This window comes from Camelus bactrianus, chromosome 9 (assembly GCF_048773025.1).
Source record: "Camelus bactrianus isolate YW-2024 breed Bactrian camel chromosome 9, ASM4877302v1, whole genome shotgun sequence".
Taxonomy (NCBI): Eukaryota; Metazoa; Chordata; class Mammalia; order Artiodactyla; family Camelidae; genus Camelus; species Camelus bactrianus.
The window spans coordinates 2,029,238-2,045,308 of NC_133547.1; the positions used below are offsets into that span (position 1 = coordinate 2,029,238).

The 16,071-nt window shown below is 44.1% G+C and overlaps 2 protein-coding genes across 7 annotated transcripts in view; one reads left to right on the forward strand and one right to left on the reverse strand.

Moving 5' to 3' along the window:
* Positions 1-704: 704 nt before the first annotated feature.
* ZNF582 (zinc finger protein 582) lies at positions 705-13,021 on the reverse strand. Of its 5 annotated transcripts, none has more exons than XM_074369021.1 (5): positions 12,877-13,021; positions 11,146-11,251; positions 9,669-9,795; positions 9,293-9,427; positions 705-3,604 (listed from the first exon to the last, which is right to left on the reverse strand). In XM_074369021.1, exons 3-5 carry the CDS (start codon positions 9,700-9,702, stop codon positions 2,286-2,288), a joined length of 1,488 nt encoding a protein of 495 aa, XP_074225122.1. In that variant the 5' UTR covers positions 9,703-9,795; positions 11,146-11,251; positions 12,877-13,021; the 3' UTR covers positions 705-2,285. The 5 variants fall into 5 exon arrangements, with proteins under 5 accessions (XP_074225122.1, XP_045377927.1, XP_010960255.1 ...); XM_045521971.2 differs by having other exon boundaries at positions 11,163-11,251; positions 12,877-13,020; XM_010961953.3 differs by having other exon boundaries at positions 9,332-9,427; positions 11,163-11,251; positions 12,653-12,938.
* Positions 13,022-13,133: 112 nt separating this feature from the next.
* Positions 13,134-16,071, forward strand: part of ZNF583 (zinc finger protein 583) — a 30,311-nt gene continuing 27,373 nt past the window's right edge. For both annotated transcript variants that reach the window (XM_074369010.1, XM_010961952.3), the window contains exon 1: positions 13,134-13,261. The gene's annotated coding sequence lies outside the window, so the exon portion shown is untranslated. The remainder of the gene's footprint in view (positions 13,262-16,071) is intronic.

Sequence of the window (16,071 nt, forward strand, 5' to 3'; positions counted from 1 at the left end):
TACTGTATTTCAGTTTAAGTGGAAATCATGAGTGGGTCTGGCAGTGAGGAGTGGAGGCATCAAATAAGAGTAAAACTAAAAGCTGTGGAGGGTGAGTTTTCATTAGGTCAGTGAAATGGAGGAAATGTTAAAGGATAGGCTGTGAAGGAAGGGACAGAGAAAGCGAGGGTGGTCTCTTGGAGGAGAGCAGCAAAGAAATGAATGATGGGTGAGAAAGTGTTAACAGTGCGCTCATCCTGCCCAAAAGATGATTCAGAATGCGGAGACAACACCTTAAGCACAGAGGAAAGTTCCAGTTGAGCAAGAGGACCAGCCAACATAAGGAAAGGAGACCAGGATCAAATAAGTAGTACAGTGTAAAACGAAAGGAATAAAGTTAATACACTAAATAAAAATGTGAATTTCCCTACAGAAGAAGATTCCTATTTTGAGTTACTAAAAGATCAGCTTTTTAAAGAAATAACTAAAATGACAGGGGTTGAAAATAAATGGATGGGCAAAAAAGTGCTAGGTAAACAAGGATCGATCATTATTATTAGTATTACAAAGAACGGAAATAAAATTCCAAAAGGGTTACAAGAGGCCAGGGTTGCCAAACTTCTCATCTAGAGTGTCAGACAGGAAATAAATAGGCATTATGGCCACAGTCCTTGCAACCACTCTGCTCTACTGTTGTAGACAATGTGTAAATAAGTGAACATGGATGTGTTCCAATAAAACTTTATTTATAAAACAGGCAGCAGGCTAGATTTGGTTTGTCCACCCCTACACCTGGCAGAGCAGGACATTATATAGTGAAGAAAGTATGATTCATAAATAGGGGTTAAGTCATATCTTTATAGGCCATAGAAAGTAAAAATCTCTGGAAATTCAAGATTTTGGTTAAAAAGCCCAATCTTAGGCGATTCTGATCCAATATAGCAAGTTATATAAGAATGTGGAGAATTTTATAATTATAATCTATAGGCTTAAACAGAATTTTGTATCCAAAAAAGTCTATTCTTTTTCAATGTCATGGAACATATACAAAAACCAATCCTGTACTTAGCCACAAAGAAAAATGTCAAATTTTAAAAAGTAGGTATTTTCAGGCCACATTTACCAATCACAATAAAATAAAAATTGAAGTTATTTAGGATGTTTTTGGCTGCAAGTTTATAAAAATTCAGCTAAAATTAACTTCAGCAATAAAGGTTTATTTTCCCTTACATAACAAGGCATCAAAGAGACAGTTCAAATTGGCCTCATAGCTCAGTGTGCTTAGGACTCTGGGCCAGCATCTCTGAGGTCCTCTCTTTTCTCCTCTTGGTTTCAAGACAGCTGCAGCAGCTCCAGGCATCATGGTTCTCAGAGGAAGATGTTTAAAAGCAAGAAATGAAAGGGGAGGGAGTCTTCCTAATGTGTCTGTCTCTTCTGAATGAGGAAGATCTTTCCCAGAAGCCACTGTAGATCCCCAGAACATACTGGCCATACACTGGAACATAAGGGCCATCTTGAGCTGCAAAAGAGGCTGAAAAAGCATCTGACATCTTCAGATTCTAAGGCAAGACAGGTGCTGCCAACAGGAATGGGAATTGGGTATGGCTGCCAGGCAGGCAGACAACCACTTCTGTCTGACAAAAGTTTTAAAAGATAACCCAAAACAAAAATCCTGGAAATTAAGAGTCTCCTAAATGTAGTTTACTCTTGAATCAGGGAGAAATAAAAACTGAAGTTTTTGTAGGATAAACCACTTTCTATTTCATCATACTCTGTTTTTGTTTTCTATTGATTTATTCATCATCAGGGTGTTTGGTATTCTCTCTTCTGGCTTCTTAAATAGTACCTTTAGTATATTTGAGTATAGTCCTTCAGTTTTTCCAGTTTTGCATGCACTTAAAAGCCATAAAAACTCCTCTGAGCAGCTCCAGCCACATCCCACATTTCTGGGCATGTAAAACTCTCATTGTCGGCCTTACCGTTCACAGTAATTGCATGATTTATTTCCTTGTTAACTCAAGAAAAAATTTTTTTTCTTTTTATTTTCCAATAAAATTCAAACTTTTGGCTATTGTTAAAATGATTACACTGTGGTTAGAAAACGTGATTCTGGAGTGTTAGAGACAAAATTTTTTACCTCACCTTTCCTTCTTTGACAATCATGGTCTAAACAATTTGCATCCGTAGACTTTTTCTTCAATATGGATGTTATGACTCAGAGTAAAGGACAGCTCTGAATAAGGGAATTCTCACTTGGATTATATGCAAGTCTCTCTCCAAGATAGAAAGCAGAAGTTGTGATTAGCCTAAGCTAATGGACTCTTCCCGTTATTTCCATTCATATGGCTGCTCGCTAACATAAATTCTCTGATGATCAGTAAGGGGTAAGTGCTGATGGAAGGTTTTTCTACATTTATTAAACTCACCGGTGTTTCTCTATTATGCATTCTCTGATGCTGAACAGCACTTGAGTCATGACTTAAAGTCCTCCCACATCCCTTATATCCATAGGGTTTTTCCTCCGTATGAGTTACTTGATGGTGAATCAGCTGCGAGCAGTGACTGAAGGCTTTCCCACATTCCTTACATTCGTAGGGCTTCTCACCGGTGTGAATTCTGTAATGTACAGTAAGATGTGAAACCCGTTTGAAAGCCCTGCCACATACCTTACATTGGTACGGTTTCTCTCCAGTGTGAATTCTCTGATGCTGCTTGAGTTGTGAGCTCACCCTGAAGGCTTTCCCACATGCCTTACATGCATAGGGCTTCTCACCAGTATGAATTCTCTGATGTCGAATAAGGGTTGAGCCTTGATTAAAGGCCCTCCCACATTCTTTACATTCATAGAGCTTCTTGCCAGTGTGAATGGTCTGATGTTGAATCAGTTGAGACCGATGACTAAAGGTCTTCCCGCATTCCTTGCATGCATAGGGCTTCTCCCCGGTGTGAATTCTGTAATGTACTTTAAGATGTGAGATCCGATTGAAGGCCTTGCCACACTCCTTACACTGATAGGGCTTCTCGCCAGTGTGGATTCGTTGATGTTCAATCAACTGTGAGCTTCGACTAAAGGCCTTTGCACAGTCCTTACATTCATAAGGCTTCTCACCAGTGTGAACTCGCTGATGTTGTATGAAATTTGAACCAGAATTGAAGGCCTTTCCACATTCCTTACATTCATATGGTTTCTTGCCAGAATGAATATTCTCATGTTGAATTAGCCGGGAGCCATATTTAAAAGCCTTCCCACATTCCTTACATTTATAGGGTTTCTCATTAGTATGAATCCCTTGAGGACTAATGAAGTCCTCCTGCCAGAAGTCTTTTGTACATTCATTATATCCATAGGGGTTTGTTCCAGTATGAATTTTCTGATAAAAAGTAAGGGAGGCTTGCTGGTCAAAAGTGGACATTTCTTCACTACCAATGGTCATTTGACTCAAATGTCCACCTGGATCTCCCTCCTGCCCGTCAAACTGACTTCTGCGTTCCCAATCATCTCGGAAACGCGAGCACTCGAGACCGTAACTTGTCAGGCTTTGCGCTATCTCCCACCGGGGTGACCGTGCTTCACAAACGTGCCGCGCTGGAGACAATACCTGAGTATCATTCCTGGACTCCGATACTGTAAAAGAACAAAGCAAGTGTGTGTTTTTCCCTTTTCCAGAAAGAGGAACTAATACAGTAAAAACGGGAAAGTTTACACTCAGTATCTGTAAGCTCTTGAATGTGACTGAGCAGTTAGAAAACGGAGAAGCACAACAGTGAAAGAGGAGATACCGTCAAGGAGATGAACGAGTAATCAGAGGGAGAGGGTAAGAGCAGTTGGAAAATGGCAGTGTGGCTCAGAATCGCCTCTGAACCACGCTTTTTAAAAAGTGAATGTTTCTGTAAGACCCTAGAAAACACACATATGACCTAGAGTGACAGAGCAAGTCATCTGTTGCCTGGGACGAGGGTGTGAGTGGTGTGTGGGCAGGCACGCAAGGGAGCTTTCCAGAGGGTGAAAATGTTCTCGATCTTGTCTGTGGTGGTGGTGATGATGTAAATGCGTACGTTTGTCAACTCAATTAAAATACCATACTTAAAATGCACGCATTTAATTGAATATAAATTACACCTCAATATAGTGGATTTTTAAAAAATGATGGAGGGGGTGGCTGGATACTTCTCTGGCCAGAGGACCAGGCTGGCGCATCTGCTTGACAGGGGCCGTGGTGTACGGGGGGGGGGGGGGCTGCTTTCACACGTCCACTGGAAGCTGTCACAGCTGTGGTCTTCCGCTGTAATGCTTTCTGTCTCTGAAGTTTAGCTGAACGCCACGGCTGGAGCTAATGTCAACTGGGCCAGGCTCTCCTGGACCTTTCCACTGCCTAACAGTGACCTTGGAAAAAGGAGGGCTTTGTTTAGAAGATCAGGCCCAAATGTAACTGGGGTGGCCTCTTTCAGAGCCACATTCTTTGCTGATTATTTGAACTTCAGGGAAAGGCTGAATGGTGTATTTGATCTTGATTCTATCTGATACATGATTTCAGCTACAGTGGCCTGTTTTTACTGCCATCACAGAAATCAATCACATTTGACTAATAAATTGGTTGCAGCTTCACACAAGGGAACATGGGGAAAAGCGACTTCTGAATGGGTGCTTTTGAATGTATTCATAAAGCGTATTAGACAGAAGGCCAAAGAGGGCTTTATAGGGGCATGGCTGCTTCCCACGGGGGCCCATCAGAGACCGCTGTTCGTTTGGTTATTTGTGAAATTATTAAGCAAAAAACTACTGGACCAAAGGATTACTCTGACAGTGGAAGATGACGAAGAGTCTGTGGAATAAATATCAGATCTTGTGGGAAATGATGCTGGTGTCACCTCAGAAACACGCACCACAACCACAGTGCACCATCCGCAGGAGGTCATGAGAACAAGACCATGTCAAGAGGGCCTAAAGGAGAGAGATTTTTTCAGACACCACGTCTGGTTGTTCACAGGGAAGGCCATTCTGACACCATCTTTCTGCAGATCTCACAGATTAAGGGCTCAGTCTCACAAGAGTGCCCCTACCAGCCTTGCCCCCTTAATAAATTGGAGCTTCTTGCAACCCCCTCTGGGGGGTTAATCATTTGCTAGATGACTCACAGAACTTAGGAAAACAGTTTACTTATTATACTACTGGCTTATTACAGAGGATGTAACTCAGGAAGGGCTGGGTGGGAGAGATGCCTGGTGCAGGATGTGGGGAAAGGATGTGAAGCTTCCATGCCGTCTCTGGGCTCTCCACTCCCCCAACACTTCCATGTGTTCAAAAACCTGGAAGTCTCTGAACCCCATCCTTTAGGGATTTTTATGGAAGCCTCATTATGTAGGCATGACTGATCAAATCATTGGCCACGGGTGATTAACTCAACTCCAGCCCCTCTCCCCTCCCTGGAGGTTGAAAGTTCCAAGCTTCTAATCGAATAACTGGTTCCCCTCTCAACCAGCCCCCATCCTGAAGCGATCCAGGAGACCCCAGCCACCAGTCATCTAGTTAGCATATAAAAGGACAGTTATGAGAAGACACTGATGAACTCATCTACAAAACAGAAACAGACTCACAGACATAGTAAATAAACTTATGGTTACCAGAGGGAAAGGCAGTGGGAAGGGATAAACTGGGAGTTCGAGATTCGCAAATATTAATTACTGTACATAAAATAGATAAAAAAGAAATTTCTTCTGTATAGCACAGGGGGCTATATTCAGTATCTTGTAGTAAACTATAATGAAAACAAATATATGCATGTATATGCATGATTGAAACATGCTGTACACCACAAGTTGACACACTGTAACTATATTTCAATCAAAACACAAAACACTAATGACTTTGGAGATTCCCGGGGTTTTAAGAGCTGTGTGCCAGAAAACGGGGATGGAGACCAGATGTGCATTATTTCTCGTTATAAATCACAGCATCACAGGGGACAAGAGTGCCGTGAAGCTCAGTGACGGCAGCAGCGCACAACACTCGACGTACCGAGTGCCCATGGAGTACGGTGAATTTCGTTGTGTATATTCTACTGTAACTGAAAAAAGTTAAATTAGAAAGAACATTTTTCCAGAAAATATATAAATGACCACAACTGGCTCAAGAAATCCAACCCTTCAATGTTTAGATTCAGCATTAGGAAATCTACTCATATAACCCAGGTTTTATAAATTGAAAGAGAAAAAAACAATAAAATATGAAAAGGTGGATGCTGCTTTAACGGTGGATGCTGCTTTAACCGAAGAAAGTATCTCTATCTCATTCCTATGGCTGCTGTGCTTAATGAGAAGACACGGAAAGCACTCCCATCGCGGGCCAGGAGATCAGTATGCAGATGCCCCCATGAACACTGTTCTGGGTGCTGCAGACTCAGAATCCCGATCAGGCAAGAGGAAAAAACTTGTAAGGTTCAAAAGTGTAAAAAACATTGTCACCATTTGCAGAGGATATAACTGAACGCTTGGAAAGCTCGAGTGAGTAACGTGAAAAACTCATAAACAATGAGAAAGTTAATCTGAAGATGTGAGTAGCTTTTGTCATGTATAAAGAAACAACCAGTTGGAGTATAATATGGATGAATGCCGTGTTTGTCCATATTATGGATTATGCCATTTCCAATAGCAGCAATAAATATAAAACACCTAGGAATAAACGTAATAAGACACATACAAGGTTTACATAAAGAAAATAAAACTTTCATTAGGGATGGACAAAAATGAAGGGAAAAAAGCCTGCCATATTTTCCAGTAGAAGACTCCACATAATAAAATCAGTTTTCTCCTAAATTAATCTATAAATTTATACTGATCTCAATAAGAAAAACTACATTTTTTTTAAAGCAGACATTCTGATTCTAAAGTTCAGATAGAAAAATTATGAAAATAGCCAGGAAAATCCTAAAAAATAAGAAGGAAGAAGGACTAATTCTACCAGATATTTAAAAACCATTTAAATCCTTGATGACTTAAAACAGTATGGTACATTAAAAAAAAAAAAGCAGTATGGTTAGAGAGATTAATGAGCTAGAACAAAGTCCAAAAACAGATCGAAATAGAGGTGACAAACCAGGTGACAAAGGTGGCTTGACAGATTAGTGGTAAAGAGACAAAATAAGTTAATAAATGGTGTTTGAGTAACTGGATAATACTCTAGAAAGTAATGTGAAGTCACATGTTGCACTAGGAAGAATTCCACATGGGTCGTAACTAACATAAATATACTAGAGGAAAATTATAGGAGATTCATAGCCTCAGAGGGGGATGTCCTCTTTAAACAAGACACAAACGCACACATCTAAGGAGTAAGCAAAGTGAGCACCGCAAACATACTGTGAAAACTCAGATGACAAAAGCAAAAATCTGTTCTCATCTCAGGTGTGGCAGGCAGAGTGACGGCCTCCCAGAGAGGCCCACGTCCCAGTTCCCAGAAGCATGAATCCGCTAGGTTACAGGTTAGGACACGCCTCTTCTCCCCACGCTGACTCCTGATCTCACGCACTCCCAGGGCTAACCACCCCTTCCACGTGGATGGATCTACCACACCCGTGATGCTTAGTTCTCAGCTTCCCATTTGACATTTTCTTATAGTTCACTGTATGTTGTAGACAATGTGTGTGGACAGGCTTTTGGTCTCATGTCACATTGTAACTGCATTTCATCAGGGAAGATTTTGGCCCCCAGGGGACATCTGACAGTGTCTGGAGACATTCTGGCTGTCACGAGTGAGGGGAGGCATTACTGAGGGGCGTAATCTACAGAGTAGAGACCAGGGAGGCTGCTAACACCCTACAAGGCCAGAATGACAAAGAATTATCCCACCCAGAATCCCAGCCCCACTGCTGAGGCTGAGAAGTTCCCCATCCGGAGCAGGAGCACCCCAGGCGGAGGGGACAGCCAGGGCAGAAGACCCGAGACAGGAACGTTTGACATGTCAAAGCTGGGGTGGGTATGTTCCTATTATCTGCTTTTGTGCTCCCACAGCAGAGCTGGGTGGTTGTGACAGAGTCCACATAGCTGGCATGTTTACTAGAATGTTTACTGTCCGGACCTTTAAAGAAGACATTTGCCAACCGCTATGTTAATGGAACAGCACAGAGGCTTGTGTGGCTGTAACCAAATCAGCAACACGGAGAGTGGCAGGAAGTGAAATCAGAGTGGAAGCAGGCAAGCAGATTATACGGAGCGACACAGTGCAACACAACTTCCCGTGATACCGAAAATGTTCCATTCTGCGCTGCTACACAATGAATGTGGCTAGGGTGACTGTGGAATGGAACTTTACATTAAAAAAAATTTTTAGTTAAAATTTAAATAGCACATGCAGGTGCAGTGTAGATGTGGAGCCTACCGGGCCATGGTATGGATTTTGGATTTTCTCTTGAGTGAGATGGGAAGCTGTGGGCAGGTTTTGAGCAGGGATGTGCTACACCCTCACTGAAGTCTTGAGAAGGCCGCTGTGGCTGCTGTGTGGAGAAAGAACTGCAGGGTCAAGGGCAGGGGCAGAGGCCATGGCAACAGTCCACACGGCGGTAAGGGTGCGGGTGGTAGCAGTGGTGTTGGTGGAAGTGGCTCCATTCTGGATGTTTCGAGATGGTGCTAATGGGGTTGCTGACAGACTGAACAGGGGTGGGAGACAGAAAAGGCAAGGATGCTCCCACAGGTTTTGACTTGAGCAAGCAGAACAGAGCCCCCTGCTGTGAACGTGGAGAAGAAAGGGGAAGAGCCTGTGTGTTAGGGAGGACCAAGGACTCCCTGTGGGACTGAAGTTCCAGGTGTCTGAACAACCAAGCGGGGTTAACAAGAATGACGGAAACATCCTCTATCCGCATTGTCCAATACAGTAGCCGCCAGCCACAGGACAGCTACCGAGCACCTGAAACGTGGCAAGGGCAACCAGGGTACTGACATTTAAAATGTATTTAACTAACTCAGTTCAATTTCCGTGGCACACGTGGCCAGTGGCTCCGTGTCCGCCAGCACAGGGATGAATGGTGTGCACAGCACGGTCATGGAGAGGGCCCCGGGGAATGGAAGGGAACAGAGGAGAAGAGGCTCAAGTCTGAGCCTTGCGGTGCAGCTCTCAGAGAAGGTGGGAGGGGCCGGCAAAGGAGGCTGAGCGTGGTCAGTGAGGTGGGCAAGAGCAGGAGGGAGCAGTGACCTAAGTACACACGCTGCTGACAAGCTAGGCACGATGATGGCTGAGACCGGACCTCTGAGTCTGGCAACTTGGAAGGAAAAGTTTCAAACTCAGAGGGCCCGCCTCCCCACCAAGCAGCTGGACTGTTACCTGTGGTGGCTCCTCGCTTCCCACACTTGCCCCACTCACCGGGGCATGGGCCTCCTGTGGCTACTTTCTCCACCATCCAGGGCTCTTGGCCTTGCTCCAGGAAAGAGATCACAGCAGGTTTGGAAAAGGCAAGACCTGGATGTGAAGAAAAAAAAATGCCACTTGGTTATGGCGCAGGGCCCAAGAATTCAGATCCAGGGCCTGGTTATCAAGCAGGAGAGGCAGCTGCAGGAAGGGCAGGGGGAATATGTGAGTCACATGGCAGCTTCAGGCCATGGAGCTACCCCTTAACCACTCAGAAAGGACCCCTAAAATAACCAGGAAGAGACAGACGTGCCCCGCAGTAACCCCGCACTAACCGCCCACACGGCCTTACCCAGGGAGACCAGGTTGCCGTAGGTCTCCAGCATCACGTCTCGGTACAGGTCTCTCTGAGCCGGCGCCAGCCGTCCCCATTCTTCTTGGGAGAAGACTACAGCCACATCTCTGAACAAGTCTGACCCCTGGAACAACAGGGAGGAGCGTTTTATGTGTAGTTCAGGATGAGAGGAGATGGAGGAGGCCTCTGCAGGAAGCGGGTGTTCTGGTGAAAAAGAAGGCTGGGGCTGGAGGCCTCGGGTGTGAGCAGGGGACAGGAGAAGATGGGCCCTGGTGAAAGAGACATTCAAATAGTCTTGAACTTTCCTTTTTACTACAAACCAAAGCTCCTGTGCACAGGCCTGGGAGAAAATTAAATTCCAGCCAAATGGAGTTTTCCCAGTTTTGACAGCGTCATCAAGCCCTGCCTCCTCTGTCCTTGGTATGTGATAAATGCTCTAGGTGACACCTATCATGTGTACTTTGATGGAGTAACAAACAACATCAAAACCCAACAATTTTTGGTAGACTTTTCTCAAAGTATTTTATTTAAAAAAATACTTTCTGTCTTAGAAAACAGGATTTTCATTTAAGTCTAGAATTGCTTCAGGGGGAGGGTGCAGTTCAGTGGTACCATGCACACTTAGCAGGCACAAGGTCCTAGGTTCAATCCCCAGTACCTCCAGTAAAAATAAATAAACCTAATTACCTCCCCCCCAAAACAAACAAGAACTGCTTCAAGACACAGGCTCATCATTATGTGAAAATGTATCACAGACATTTTTCCTTATCAGAAAAATCTTGAAGATTACTTTTATTAGCTGTACAATTCTCTATCTAGTGAAAAAACGGACTCAACCATTCCCTTATTTTGGATGCAGAGGCTGCCAAGGTCAGATCTCTTGAGGCTCTTCCAAAACTACGACTGTGCAGATTCTGAACAATTTATTCATCTGATTATCCTACAATCCCCAACTCTGCCCTCTGCTTGCTCTTAAGCTGAAGAAGCCGATGGAGAATGACCCAGAGTCAAATGCTCTGTTCAGCCTCAAACTGGACCTTATCTCTGGCATCTGATCTCTCACAGATTCCCAGCTGAACTTCAATGACATACCCCACTGTCCATGCAGGAGACGATGCCCCCACGCTGAAACTGAGACCCACCAACACCACCTCCGCTGCTTTTTCGTGTGTGGTCCCTCATCAGTGTTCATCTCCATTTCATCAAACCGCAGTTCCAATAAGGGAAGCCCTCACTTTATATAAGGAAATGGATTTCCACTCCCTCTGGTCTCCCAGCAGAATACCAGGCTGTCAGAAGATGTGGAATGCTGTAGAGAATGAATCCACGAGGGCACTGGTCAGACTGGACAGAGCTGCAGGAGAGGGTACTAGCTGCCTGGTCTTTTTATTCCCTAAAATGGGGACCTCTGAGAACCGGATTCTTGGATGGAACCCAGGTGGGAAGCTTCAGGATGAGGAAAGCAAATATTTACATGATTTTAAAACTCACGAGGGACATGACTTTCAGAATTTCATGGGCTGATGGGTCTTCCTCCTGGATCCTCTCTTGGAGAAGGGCAGAGTCCTGAGATGGCAGAGCTGGGGGAGGAAAGAGCAAACATGAGAGGCCAGGCTTGCCTCAAAGCTCCCAGAATGAGACCATTACAAATGCCCACCTCCTTTACCCAACAACCCCCAAAATTAGAGGGAGCTGGGACAAACTGTGGCCCTCACCCAACTCCAGGAAACTCAGCTCCCCCTTGTTACTGATGCAGATCTGAGAGGGAGATGCTCAGACCTGGTCCAATGACTGAGACCACATGGTGTCCCAAGGACAAGGAAGGCTGTCCTCAGGTCAGGGAGCACAGTCGGCCTGACCTGCACCAGCCTAGCCCACAATGAAATCGTTCCAGAACCAAACCATTTAACGCTCTCATGCCCACAATATAACACCTTGGGAAGTCTCTCGGGCTCTTTACCTAACTTCCAAACTTAGAAGAACCCCACAATACCTAAGGCCTGGTGGACATGACTTTATGGATCCTGCCTTCAACAAATGGTTGCAGTAAGCAAATTAGATGGAGCAGGCCCAGGACCCCATTATCAAATCATAAATATGCCCCTGCACAGAGACATAGCAGGGAACAAACCTGCATGCACAATATTTCCTGAAAAATAGAACCAAAGATTAGTACCTAACAGTCCACAAGTATGCAGGTTGTTGAATCGTTTTTGGCAGAGTCACATGATGGATGCCAAGCAACTATCAAAACTGAGGTGGAACAACAGTAACTGACAATGAAAGATACTCGCAACTGGACCCCTTGTACAACAAGAGAACATTCAGCAAGAGTTGAATCCACCAACCTGCTGACACACAGGCTAAAAAAAAAAACCTTCAAAAACAAAAAACTGGATTGGAAAACATCCAAGTATTAAGAATGAAACCGGGGCGGGATGCATATAGCTCGGTGGTAGAGCTCATGCTTAGCACACACAAGGTCTTGGGTTCAATCCCCAGTACCTCCATTAAAAAAAAAAAAAAAGATACCATTTAACCACTTACTGAATTCATCGTTAAACTATTATTTTATAAAAGAGTTTAGGACAGTGCCTGGCATATTACAAATATTTAATTCTATGTGTAAATGAAATAATGACAAATGTTCCTTAACATCATGTAATAGGATTTTTTTTCATGACCACTTTTTAAAAGCATTATTTGTATTAGCTATAAATATTCTATTACAGGGGTGGCCCGTGATTGACTCACTTCCCCATGGTTAGACAAATTTTGAATAAGATCCTCTAAAATGTTTCCAAATAGAAGTCGCGTCTTTTAAACTAGTGGTTCCAAATCTTCTGGGGTCCTACAACTCTTTGAGAGTCTCATAACAATATTTCATCTCAGATTTGAAAAAACACACAGACACATAAGAATAAATGCAAAACAGCCACAAGCAGACATATCCTGGGGGTCGGGACCCCCGACACACCCACCCAGGGGGTCCGTGGACCCGGGCTACGAGCCCCGACGCAGACAGGGGGCGCCAGCAGGGCGCGCGCCGCGGGGGCCGACGGGAAACGTAGTCCGGAGCCGGAACAGCCGCTGACCGACGCCGAGGCGACACGTTCCGGTGCTTTCCAGGCCCGAGAGCCACCCGGCCGCGGCGCTCGCTCCCGCGCGGGCCCCGGAGCGTCTGGCAAGCTCCGGAGCCCCTCACCTGCGCCTTCTCCTATTCAGGTGTCCCCGCCGCCGAGCTCCCTGCAGCCCCGGGTGCGCTTCCTCCTCGGTACCGGCGGACTCGGGAGCCGGAAGATGGCGCAGACGCACAAAGCCCCACCGATGCCGCGTCGCGATTGGGCCGGCGCCGCAGTCGCTTCTGGGAAACGTAGTCTCCAGGCCTTAAGGCTGTTAACCGAACGGCAAGGCTGGATATCGCGATGTTTCGGGTGGCTGGCGCATGCGTGCGTGCGTGCGTACGTCCGTGCGGGCTGCGCGGGAGACCGTCGAAGAGAGAACGCGCGGTTTTTTGGGTCCGGCGGGTCGGTGTGTGGAGGTCTGTACGCTGGGGCCGCTGTCCGCGCGGGATTGTCTCTGTGATGCAGGTGAGTGGCCGTGACGTGTGTGCGGTGTTGGTTCTGACCCGGTGGTTGAGTGTGTGACCGGGACCGTTAGACGCCGGATACGCGCTTGTGGGCGGCTGTGTACAAGTGGCGTGTGAGATGTTTCTCATCCGTTGTATCACCACTGGCCCGGAGCAGCCGTTTTACCGGAAGGTTTGGAGGGAGGCAAAAGCCCGAGTTCACTTGGTAACTAATTTTAAACCCTTATGTGGAAATTACAGATTGTGGTGGATGCAAAATCAGGTCTTCATAGGAGTGGAATGTTCTAATATTAGCAGTCATAGTGACTGTATGTATATTCATCATAAGCCACTCGTATGCCAGTCAAAATCGAAAAAAAAATCAGCAGAGGTATTTTAAATGAGATATCAAGGGGTTTCTTGTGAGAAGACATCTCTTCGGCCAAGGCGTCTACCGCTGCGGGTAGTTCAGCTGTGGTTTGTGGAAGCATGAGAAGCATTGACCTTTACCCATCCCAGGGCAGCGTGGTCCAGTGTGTTCGGGAGACCAGTGTCCTGGCTGCTGGTCAGGACCTGTTGCACCCGGTCTGTGTATGAGGAAACCATCCCCTGTCCAAGGTGAACTCTGGCCCAGAGTCCGGAGCCCTTGTCTCTTGATTTGATCTTGTTTCCTTTAGTATATATACTCTTGTGCATGCCTGCTTGGAACATTTTTTTTCTGAGGTTTGTGCATATCCGTGTTGTTGCATATCTGAAGAATGTGTTTTTTTACAAATTAAATTAGAGATTTAATTAAACCCCGATAAAGATACCAATACTGTTTCTCCATTGGAAATAGACAAATTGATGCTAAAGTTCAAATGAAAAAAAAATAAACATGAAAGAATAGGGAAGAATACTGAGAGAAAGGAAAGATGATGTATGCTAACCAGATCAGATATTAAAGTATTCTAAAAAGCTTCTGTAATTGTAACTGTGTGGTATTGGTTCACGAATTTTCAAGTAGAAGAGAACAGAAAGTCCAGACATGTCAAATACAGAGGGAAATCTGCCATATAATATAGGTGGCAAATCACTGGGATGAAAATGTGCTTTTTAATAAATAACCTTGGGGAATAATTGGATAGTCATTTGGAAAAAGATAATATTGTATTCATACCTCACATCATGTGAAAGAATAAACTCCAAACTGATCAGAGGTCTAAATTAAGCCATACAAATAGCAGACACGTACAGAGGTAAGTTCCATTACAGCATGATGTGTGGAAAGACTTTCTAATTACAACTTAAAAATCCAGACTAAATAAAAGACTGCTACACTTTTGCAAGGCAAAATACACCATGAGCAAAGGCAAAAGACAAATGACAAAATTTTTACAACTTTATGTATCTCAGATAAGGAGCTAATATTCCTAATACAGAAAGACAAAAGGCCAAACATGCAAGCAACCTCTGAACTCAACTTAGCAGATTGTTTTCTGTAATAGCATTGATGTAGTGATTTGGAAACTGCTTTGTATGCATCACAGGATTGAGCAAATGAATAAATATATTGATTTATTGGGAGCCAGTGTTTTACTGTGGGAAAAGAGAGATAAAATAAAGGCTGATGGAAGTAAGAAAGAACCCTGTGGTGTTGGGTTGGTGTGAACTCATAGTTAAAAACGTTTTTGTGTACCTTAGCCAGGTGATCACTGTTAACATCCATAGTGAGGGCATGCTGATATCATGGGCTCTTGATGTGATGAAAATAGCACTTTATCTCTATACTCTTCCTCCCCCAAACACATAACTCCAGCCTAATGACAGAACGTCAGATAAATACCAATTCAGAGACATTCGGCAAAATATCTGCCCTAGACTCCTCGAAACCGTGAAGGTCATTGAAGACAAGGAAAGTCTGAGTAACCATCACAAGTGAAAGGAACCTAAGAGGACACAACTACTAAAAATAATGTAGTATCCTGGATGAGATCCTGGAACAGAAAAAGGACATTAGACAAAAACTAAGAAAAACTGAAGTGTGGACTTTAGTTAATAATAATGTGTCATTATTAAATAATAATGGTTTATTAATTGTAAACAAAAAACAAAACCTATAGTAGTAATAGGGGAAACTGGGTACAGGGTATATGGGAACCCTCTGTATTATCTTTGTAATTTTCTGTAAATCAGAAACTTCTAAAATAAAAAATTTATTTAAATTAATTAGTCTTATTATTTTTTAAAAAGTATTTGTGTGTGTGTTTATTTTTTATTTCTCTGTTTGGTGAGTGGGCCTGGACGCAGTAATGCCCCTGTAGCACATACCTAGTGCCTGGACCTTGGTTTCTACATAGCGTTTTCTAATAAAAGGAACCAAAGCTTCTTGGAGAAATGTCTGATTCCCGGACAATGGCAGGGAAAATACAAAATGAGTATGGAATATCTTCTTGTGCCAAAAAGTAGGGAAATGCTCAAAAGATTTCACAGAGGATTCCCTGCTTGCAACTATGATAGTAGAATAGTACTTAGCTTGCCATCCCACTCTATAAACAAATAGAAAACTAGATAATGTGTGGGAAACAAATCGTTTCAGATATGGGACAACTGTTAGTGTGAGGCTTTGGTCCTTGGGAGAGGGGAGAATAAATGAGATCCTACAGTTGCAATGGCTTTCTCCCTGAAGGTGTATTCCAGACAGTACAGGAAGGAGGAACCCAAGCAGAGCACAACAGATTTGCTATAGTGAGACAAACAATGGAGCTTGGGGAAACTGAAGTAACTGGAATTTGCTGAGCATAGTGTGGAAGAGGAAGGAAGAGGGAGGAGGGAGCTACTCAGAGAAAGCTC